The 10387-nt window shown below is 41.7% G+C and overlaps 2 protein-coding genes across 2 annotated transcripts; both read right to left on the bottom strand.

Moving 5' to 3' along the window:
- Positions 1 to 1314: 1314 nt before the first annotated feature.
- rbp3 (retinol binding protein 3) lies at positions 1315 to 4901 on the bottom strand. Its single transcript, XM_010779183.1, has 4 exons — positions 3699 to 4901; positions 3088 to 3278; positions 2698 to 2840; positions 1315 to 1652 (listed from the first exon to the last, which is right to left on the bottom strand). The coding sequence occupies exons 1-4, from the start codon at positions 4890 to 4892 to the stop codon at positions 1315 to 1317; spliced, it is 1866 nt and encodes a 621-aa protein (XP_010777485.1). The 5' UTR covers positions 4893 to 4901.
- Positions 4902 to 7135: 2234 nt separating this feature from the next.
- irbpl (interphotoreceptor retinoid-binding protein like) lies at positions 7136 to 9871 on the bottom strand. The gene has a single exon (XM_010779184.1). The coding sequence runs from the start codon at positions 9869 to 9871 to the stop codon at positions 7136 to 7138; it is 2736 nt and encodes a 911-aa protein (XP_010777486.1).
- Positions 9872 to 10387: the final 516 nt, after the last annotated feature.

A 10387-nucleotide genomic window follows, 5' to 3' on the forward strand; every position in this document is an offset into this window, starting at 1 on the left:
TGGCACACAGTAGGCTACTGGCGCATTTCTCGAGGAATCAAGACATTTGAGACGATACATCTGTCACTCTTGAAAGCGTCAACATATTGTCATACATTAAGCTTACCACCTTTAACCGATGCGTGCATTTAAGTCGTTTCCCAGCATTTTGTCCTCATTAATCACCACGAGTTTGTTTGCTTCCCCTGTGCCTCGGCAACTTGTTAATTAGCAGTGGCCATGAACAGAAACATTCTCTGTAATTACACAGACATCATAAACACGAGGCTGCAAGAAGAGTGTGGAACATTTAGGAACATTTAACGTTTTAGTGTGGAATATTTACAGTGCGCAACACTAACAAAAAATACACTAACAAAAAATACACTAACAAAAATACGTTTGTTGTTGTTGTTCATAAGCATATGGAGGATTCTGAGCCACTGTTCATGAATTGTCATGGTTGAATTTGGGAAGATAAATGGATGGCATTATAATATTATTATTATTATTATGTAAGAAAAATATTAGCAACATGTGTTTATGGAAGCAGCCCTTTGATAGGGTTATTGTTATATTATTTAATCCCTCAAAAGTCAAAATGTCACCGTGATCTAAACCATCATGTTTTATAGTGTTGTAATTTACATTTGTATGTAATGGCAAAATAATGTATCTCTGCATAAAATAATAAAAAGGAATTTCCTGAAACTCTTTAGAATAAACATGATCAAATAAATAAAATAATTGAAAGAAACATTGTTTTCCTTCTGTCTTCCTGATGCCTAATAACTCGACCAACACACTCTTTTCAGTTGTCTTTTTTATTGTGTCTCACCACTGGATTTGATTCAACCCAAGTGTTCCCACATAGCATAATGGACGTACAGTATGTCAACACAATCCAACATGATACATGGACAGCAAATATAATTTAAAAGCCTTTTATGTGTGTGTTTACTTCCTTTGTTGCCTCTCCTTTGCATGTGGTTCCTCAAACATGTTAAGATGATACTCATGTTACAACTGATTTTGACACACAATTATTCATACTTGCTTCACAAAAGAATCAGCTTTTCAGCACCTTTCATCCTCAAAACCTTCCGCAGCCAGAGTAAAATTCAACAAGATAACAAACTACAAGTAAATCCTGCTGTTGAACATCTGCTCTACATTAAAAACTGTCTAAAAAGGCTTTATGACAATGAATAACAGATTGAACTCTACATTCTTCATTTTGAGTATAATCTATAAATCTTGAACCAACTTAAGATAAGAAGAAGTGCTTTATTGGTCCCACTTTTGGCCGCCAAAGCAAAAGTGAGTCCCGTTTTTTCAGGATGTGGTTAACTTCTGGGGTCCGAAGTTTTTGTTGAAGATGCCCTTGGCCACTTCGAGGGCACCTGCAGCTGGGACGGGTATGTGCGGCGCGATGCCCGCCCCTTCCCAGGCTGGACCGTTGGAGGTATCAGAGTGGACGGTGGGGATGCTCAGGAAGATGTTGGTCTCACCAACACTGAAGGTCTTGGGTGGGTGTGAAGCCCCGGCGGTGGTATCTCCAACGATCATTGCGCGGCCGTGCTTCTTCATGATGTAAACGAACTCCTCTGCAGCGCCAGCAGTCGTTCCACTGGTGAGGATGATCAGACTCTTCTTAGAGCCGTATCTTGGGCCTAAAAAAGAGACGGTAAGATGGAAGCAGAATGTTAATTGAAGACGCCTTTATGTGCCCCGATAAACATTCCTGTTGTCATCTTGCTATATACTAAATTATATAAATAGTTATCAACGCAATAATTGAATTTAATCTTAATTTACATTATTCAATTGCATTCTGTTCTTGTACATATCCCATATTCTATTTACATGTTTATAGACTTCTTGCACTATTTATTTTTGTATTTTATTTTATATGTTGCATTGTTGGAGGAGCTCAGGTTATTGCCATTTCTACAAGGTAGCTGCATATGACATTAAAACATTTGAATCTTGGAATCTTTGAATGTGGAGGCGAGTTGAATTAAAGGAAGGCCTTCGTGCTAATCGAAGACGCCTTTAGAAGGGCGACTTTAAAAGCCGATCACTTAACCAAAGAAGGTATCATATGAACAGCTTTGTAGCTTATTGGAACCCACTTTAAATGTTATCAGCTGATTGAATGGGGGTTATCGGACGTAATAGATATGGGTCAGTTCAAAAAGGCAATTCATATAATTAGATAGAATTGTACAAATGAAGAAGACACCAAACTCAAGTAGCTGTCGTCATTTTAACTGGAACAAAGGGGGGGAAGTTAGGTGACGCAGTTAAATGAGCAACAATGTCGTTGTCGGGAATTGTCATAAAGTATTAATGAGTCAAATTAACCAAAGACTTTCAGCCAGGAAACTGCTGTTTGTGCACGATGAGAAATCTTAACACAACACAATGACTTGTTTAAGTTACGTAATGTAAGTTTCATAACCACCTTGCATACAAACACATTTTTCTCCGTCTGAAGCATCTGAAAGGCAGTGACAGCAACTGATAACGACCAATGAGCTGATTTCATTTGTAAGAGCTGTATTATGGCCAAATTGAAGATGCATCTTAAAAAGCACACATGCTTAAATGTAGAACCTTCACCACCAACTCCAGAGGGAATATCTGGCACTGAATGCTCACCATGTAGTCACTTACTTTTTTGCTAACCGTAATCTATGACGTAATGTATTTTACCAGTGAGTTCAGACAGGCTCAGGAGCTCTGTTGTGTTCCCGGTTGTTCTGTCGTACAGCTTGTCCAGCACAACCTGCTGGTCAGCGTCAAAGAAGTAAGAGCAGAAGCCTGCAATGGCTGTCGTTGGGCCACCAATGTTGTTCCTGAAAACACAAGCAGTTATAGAACAATCATAGAAAGTCTGGATTCATAATAATTGAACGATTGTGAGGCCATGATAACGGTAATCCCACGTTATATAATAATTTGTAATGGTAAAACGAGATGATTTGAAGTTATTTTTTGCAAGCAAAGTCCTCTATATTAAATCACGGAGCTTCAGCAGATTATTTATTTTCCAGAAGAGACGGACAGTATTTTGAATAGAAGCTTTAAAACAGGATTACCCACCTGAGGTCGAGGATCATAGCGTCAGTGTTGACAACTTTGTTCCAGACATGCTCAACAATAATCTGGGCGATGGCCTTGACCTCCTCAAAGTCTCCGAACATGTCGAAGCGCAGGTAGCCGATGTTGTTCTCCAATATTTCATAGTGGAAGGACACTTTGATCAGCTCAATGAACATCTCTGGAGAATAATTCTGTGGAAAAATTACATATATAAAAAACTAAGGATTTGTAATATTATAGACAATGTCAATATGTCTCACGCAAAAGTCTGATTTTCAGTAGATTTTCACATATCATTTCACATTCCTGCGTTTGAAAATGTATATTAATATCATATCTTCATTAGACTAAACATGCTCGTCTAGCAAAATCCTCTGTTAAATTGACTTTAAAACAAATACATTTGTGTTGGTCATTGTTAAACTACTGCACAGTAATGCCACAAACACCAAAGTATTTTAGATTTAGTGAAGTGTAAGCGAGAAACTTCAAATTTTTGTCGGTAAGTAAGAACTCGATTAAAATCAACCAACAGAAAAAAGCTCTTTTTGACCATTCACAATGAAAGACAATAAAAACCAGAAACTAAATTCTATGTGCAACGATCTCACCATGGGTGGCAGGGCTGGGATGTTGCTGGTGGTCTTCAGGCTCTTGTCCCCAGACAGGGTCTTCAGATCAGCGGACAGCTTTGTCTCCAGACTTTCCTTGGAGATAACCATGCTGTACTCGCCGTTTGCCAGAAGACCTTTCAGCTTTTCCGCCACATGAGCCCCAATATCTTCAAAGGCGTAGTTGTCGGCAACCAGAGTCGCTGATCCCTCGATAATGGCTGGAACTTTGGCACGGAGGTTGAGGATCTTGATGGCGGTAGCGAGGGCGTCCTCTGCGTTGACCTCCACATCGGGGGTCACACCTGTAACCTCCCATGATGAGCCGGTGATGGGGTTGATGGACTTTGCGGTAGGAACTGTAACGTAGAAGTCAGTGTCGCCCACTTTGAATTTATCTACTTTGACAGAGCCCCCAGCGGTCTTCTCGCCCACAATGGTGGCCCTCTTCAGGTTCTGGAGGCAGTAGGCAACATCCTCGGCGATCCCCTTGGTGTTTTTGCTCGTGAGGAGAATGAGGGGTTTGCTAAGCTCATATCTGGCCCCAAGCAGCGTTGGCAGGGAATTCAGTTTCGTGGTGGTGTTTGAAAGACGGTCATACACGCTGTCGATGTGAATCACAGACTCAGCATCAGTGAAGTAAGACACAAGGTAGGGGACTCCCGTGATGTCCCCGCTGCCGGTGTAGCGCAAGTCAAAGATGAGAGCTGAGGTTGGAAGGATCTTATTCCAGACCAGGTCGAGAAGCAGAGGTCCAACCTTCTCAGCAACCTCCTCTCCAAGGATGTGATCGATCCTCAGGTAGCCGATGTTTCCCTCCAGGATGTCGAGCTTGATCGAGGTCTGGAGGACGGCAACGAGCTGCTCAGGGGGTAAGGCAGGCATCTGCGGGGGAACCACAGGGACGTAGTTTGGCTCATAGGAGACTTCCAATCGTGGGTCACTCACGGTGGTCTGGACTCCAGAATTGAGGACTCTAGCCAAAGACTCACCGTCTGGGATGTTGAGAACCTCTGTGTTGCCGCCAGCTGCTGCGATTGCCTCCTTCATGCCTACCAGCTTCTCTGGTGAGCAGTAATTGTCCATAATGATTTTTGCCATATCTAGGATGATGCTGGGCGAAAACGAGGCTTTGATAAAGATAACATTCCCCAAAACTAGCAACGGGGCCACGAGGAAGATAGCCTTTGCCATTTTTGTGAGTTTTTCCAGACCAAAAGTGAGGAGATGGGAAGTGGAGGTTGCCGAGCCGAAAACCTCCCTCTCCGATAAGGTTCTTTGTCAAATGTCTCTGTTTTGGCTGCGAGGTTTCTGTTACCCGACACATAAGAGGATTTGCCCAACAATAAACCACTAATCGCATTATCCTGAGTGCTTCTGGAAGGCAATAATAACTTAGTGTAGGTGTAGTAACAAGGACGTGCTGTCAAAGATAAACTTCTTAAATTTACACAAGGTATTTTAACCCCTATTTAAAGTTGCCTGTGTCAAATAAGGCAACCTTTGTACCTGACACATTGGGAAAGGGATTACATTTGTTAGGTTCACTTATTAAGCCCTTTGGCCTCAGTGTTTATTGTAGAAGTCATCGATATGTGACTTGTTGTGCCATTAATCAAGAAGAAATCACAATCAATTGTTGACATAAATCATACGAAAACCAACTGAAACAATTTCATAACATTCATCTGCTAATTACTAATTATTTATGTATTATCTAATATATCATTCCAATAACTTGTATATAGACTCGTATTGCACTATTCCACTTTCATTCATTTTTCTTTTTGTATTACTTTTAATATAGTATATTTTAATATTGTTTTAATATTGTCTGCTTATCTGTATTATTGTGTTGCATTGTGGGAGAAGCCTGTGACCTAAGATTTTCAACGACATAATTACTCTGTTAGTTTGACAATAAAGAACCTTGAACCTTGAATTACCAACACAAAGTTGTTCATTTATTTCTTCATGGTTCTTTATTAAGGGTTGTCAATATTTGCTGATAAGTAAATTCAATTCAAAATCACGGCTTTTATAACCACTGATTATTATTTTATTGTCTTGGGAATGGTACATAACAGTTGGTGGTGGTTGTCTCTTTTTCTGCAGTGGTGTTGAAGTGAACCGGAGATTCATTTGAGGTTTGTTGGGTACTATCGCCCTCTGCTGGTAGTTTTGTAGTAAAGGAAAAGGAAAGCTGAAACATCATCACAGCATACTAAAAAAACACAATGCAAAGGGAATAAAGCAAACACCCCAAACATTTAGCAAAGACATGTGAAATGTCGGCTATAATGATATACAAGTTATTGCATTATGATTAAAAAGATGGCAATCAATCAATCAATCAATCAATCAATGTTTATTTATATAGCCCAATATCACAAATGTTACATTTGTCTCAGTGGACTTCACAGTTTGTACATAATATCAGTATGACAACACGACACTCTCTGTCCTTAGACCCTCACATCGTACAAGGAAACACTTCCAGAGAAACCCCACAGTTTAAAGGGGAACATGGGAGAAACCTCAGGGAGAGCAACAGAGGAGGGATCCCTCTCCCAGGACGGACAGACGTGCAATAGATGCCGTGTGTAAATTGAAAAGATAATACATTTGCAACATAGGTAGTCCAAATGTTTGGAAATGCATGTGTGTATAATAGGAAGATGAATCCACGAGGATATCCATCCAGGACTTATGATCCAGGACCACAGCCACGACTCAAGATCCAGGACTCGCGATCCATGACACAGGACCGCAGGATCATCCATGACTCCGGATCCCGGCGTATATAGACACCAAAAAGAAAGACATTTGGGGAAGCTGGGTTAATCGGAACATGAGAGTACACAGGTATAGACAGAGAGAAGGAAGAAGTAAGATGTCCCCCGACAAACTAAGCCTATATCAGCAAAACTAGGGGCTGAATCTAATCAGCCCTAACTATAAGCTTTATCAATGGGTTAACATCGGTCAACAGAATACATTGCATGTTAAAACAAAAAAGGAATAAGATACAAATAAAAACAGAGAGAAGGACAACTTCACATGCTAGGGATAAGAAATACGCAGATTGGGAAGTCTAACAATATCATATAAATGTACTTAAAGAAACACATAAAAGCAAATGTATTAAAAACTTGAATTAGGCTTTTGTAATGTCAATGGGTAACAACTTTCATAACTATTTTCAGGGGTCAGGGTAGGTAAGGAGATTTGAGGGTTTTTCTTAGCTAATTTGTTCAGTCCTTTAATCCTGTAAAGCCCAAAAATAGAAAACTATTTTTTCAGATAAACATGGAATTCATGCTCACTCAATGCAAGTCTTTTTGTATACAACAGCTTGAATGTAAAAGTATATTGGGAATGGGAATCTGGTAGATAATGTAGAAATCACACACTTGACACACTTACAACAGATATAGCTATTTTCCTTGCTTTTTCTTCAATTGCCTTGCTGCTATGAGTCTCTGTGCCACAGAAAGAGCCCCATTCGCCTGAGCTACGACATGCGGCTCAACCCCAGAAACACTCCACATGTTCCCAGTGATGGCGCTAAACACAACCTGGTTAGGGATGGACACGTACAGAACGCTTTTCCCGATCTGATAGGTTCCACTTGATAGAGACCCTCCAATCGTTGGCTCTCCGATGATTGTGACTTTGTTCAGATCCTTCAAAGAGCGGATAAACACTTCAGCTGCTGATCCTGTCAAGTGACTGGTGAGGATGTAGACACCTTTGGAAGATCCATACCTTTGACCTCTGACTTTAGGCCAAGTCATCACTTCTGTCATGGTGGATTTGGTGCGGTCAAAGACGGTGTAAAGATGCTGCAATGGCTTATCCTCAAAGAAATAGGTACACAGTAGGGGAACTGCTGATGAATACCCACCAGTGTTGTACCTCATGTCAATAATGAGGGCACCTGTGTTGACTATCTTGCGCCACACTTGTTTCACCATCTGAGGCCAAATGGCTTTTACCACCTCTACATCTGGCATCATGTCCATCCTTAGATAGCCAACGTTGTCGTGCAGGAGCTCAGTTTTAAACACAGAATGAATTACTTGTCCCACTTCTTCAGCAGTAGGGATCTCTGGGACGTCATGAAGCGAGTCTGGTTCAATGTCGCAGTGGAAGACATGGAGGCGGTGATCGCCCGAAGTCTCTTGGAGGTCTGCAGTCAACAGAGATGCCAAAGAGTCCGAGTCGATCACAGACCAATACATTCCGTCTTCCCATTTGTTCATCAGTACTTTGCTGACGTTCAGTGCAACTTCATGGATTGCATAGTGTTTTTCTAACAATTCCCCAGTTCCCTCTATGAGGGATTTGAGCCCTTGGTGTAAATCTGCAATCTCATGAACGTGTTCCACAGCTTCCTCGGCTAACACAATTGCATCTGGTACCACACCACCTCCTAGCCAGTATTCCCCATTGTTGTCTAAAAAGTTTATGACAGGGACAGTTATAGCAATATCTGTCCCCTCTATTTCATACGTCTTTGAATGCATCAGGTTCCCGGAAGTAATTTCCCCAATGACTGTGCCGCGATGTAGGGACTGTATCAGGTAGGCTAATTCCTCGCCAACGCTTGCTGTGTTGTAGCTAGTTAACACGTAAACCCCACGTCTTGAGCCGTAGGTATGGCCTTTCATTTGAGGCAAAGAGTCATATATTGTTGTTATGTTTTGAATTTGGTCATATATTGTGAAAAAGTGAAGCTTCTGGGAAGAATCATGCAGATAGGAAAGTATCAGAGCTAGAGAGGTAGATGATCCACCAGTGTTATAGCGTAGATCAACAACCAGGTTTTTAGTATCTTTGAGGGGCTCCCACACCTTTTTAGCCACGATCGTTTCTAGCTTAGTCCCTTCAGACAACTTGAAAAACTTGTCAACGCGGAGATAGCCAGTATTGTTTGTGAGTATTTCGACTTTGATCGTTGTATCTACCAGTGCTTTTAGTGATTCATAATCTTCTGGAACGTTGTCAAGCGCAGGGTCCCCCTCCTCTACTGTGTCAGCATTGTCTGGCATGTATTTGATGATCAGTCGAGGATCTTCGGACAGAGTCTGGAGGTCCTGGTTGAGTGTGACTACAAGGTCCTCCTCAGATACAACAGTGGAAAAGTCTGTAGTCTTCAGATGTTCCAGTAGAGCTGGAACTCTGTCAGTGAAAGCGTAGAACCTCTCGATTATATCTGCGATACTCTGCACAACTTTTGGGATGGCACCTCTTACAGCCAAAAGGGACTTGGCTTTTGCGACAGCTTCCTTGGCGTTGACGTTGATTGTTGGGGGAACGCCACTTACTTCCCAGCTATGGCCTGTGATTGGACTGACTGATCTTGCCACAGGAACTGTTATGTAGAAAGCTGACTGAGGGATCCTAATCTTTTCTACTTCTACTGACCCACCAGCAGACCTTTCCCCAACTGTGATAGCCCTCTTTAGGTTTTTTAAAGCATATGCCACCGCTTCAGCAGCCCCCATGGTACGCTTGCTAGTCAAAACAATCAGGTCTTTCTTCTTTCCATACCTTTCCCCCTTTATTGACGGCATGGTCCACAGCTCTTTAGTTATGTTCGACTGCCTGTCATAGACAGTATCAACATGAATGAGGGGCTCAGGATCTGAGAAATAGGAGATTATAAAAGAAACTCCAGACATTTCTCCAGCTGTGCTATACCTCAGGTCCAAAATCAGTGAAGAGGTGTTAGCAGCTTTGTCCCAGATGTCGTCCCTCAGCAGAGATCCGAGCTTTGCGGCTGTTTCCTCCCCAATGATCCGATCCATCCGCAAATATCCAACGTTATTGTCCAGGATATCCAGCTTGACAGAGTTTCTCACCAGCCTGATTAACTGCTCTGTGGGGAGAGACGACAGTATCTGTGGCATCACTGGGACGGCTTTCGGCTCGTATGAAACAATCAATCGTGGATCGTTCAGTGCCCCTTGTACTCTGTTTGTTAGCACAGATGCCAGAGTCTTCCTGTCTGAAATCTGTTGGATTTCTCCTCTGTTGATGGCTTGTTGGATGGCCTCCTGCATCCCAACCAGGTTCTCAGGGAAGCAGTAGTTTTCCGAAAGGATCTTGGCCATTTCTATCACCAGAGCAGGCTGGAATGATGAGCTGACAGTAGATAAGAGTAGCATCAATAGCAGCGGTGGAGTGTGGTGCTCCATCACTAATGTGTTCATCATCAGTGATGGAAAGAGATCTGCTCCGGATGATTTAGTTTGGATGTCCGTGTTGAGGGATATTGGAGGAGGGAACATTGACATGTTTGTAGGTTTTTGGGACAACAACAACAATCCACATAAGAGGCTTTTGTCCCCAATAAATCACTTTAATCGCTTTATCTGTGACGCTTCAGCCAGCAGACAATATCAGACGGATCTAAAATTGGTAAATGGTGCTTTATTTTCTCTTTTCCCACACAAACGCTGTACATTTGTTAAATTCTTTCTTGTTTTTGCCAAGTAATGCCAGGTCTTTGTCTAAGGGGCTTAATGCACTTGACACACATCTCTAAAATTCACAATATAATACTTTTTTCTTTTCAATCTTTTCCTTTAAATTCATATCAGGTTGGAAAGACAAGTAAAACATTTGTTTCGGGCTGATTGATGCAAAATCCTGAGCAGAAACTCTCCTTCTCAACCACTCTC

The sequence above is a fragment of the Notothenia coriiceps genome, unplaced genomic scaffold, assembly GCF_000735185.1.
Source record: "Notothenia coriiceps isolate Sejong01 unplaced genomic scaffold, NC01 NC01_scaffold00019923, whole genome shotgun sequence".
In the NCBI taxonomy this organism is placed as follows: Eukaryota; Metazoa; Chordata; class Actinopteri; order Perciformes; family Nototheniidae; genus Notothenia; species Notothenia coriiceps.

Bases quoted from the DNA above. Each gene is read 5' to 3' on its own strand.
- rbp3 (XM_010779183.1), bottom strand. From the start codon at position 4,892: ATGGCAAAGGCTATCTTCCTCGTGGCCCCGTTGCTAGTTTTGGGGAAT. The intron at 2,841-3,087 runs GTGGGTAATCCT...TTGTGTTTTCAG, and splicing joins GCTATGATCCTCGACCTCAG to GAACAACATTGGTGGCCCAA. The intron at 1,653-2,697 runs GTAAAATACATT...TCTCTTTTTTAG, and splicing joins GAGCCTGTCTGAACTCACTG to GCCCAAGATACGGCTCTAAG.
- irbpl (XM_010779184.1), bottom strand. From the start codon at position 9,871: ATGCTACTCTTATCTACTGTCAGCTCATCATTCCAGCCTGCTCTGGTG.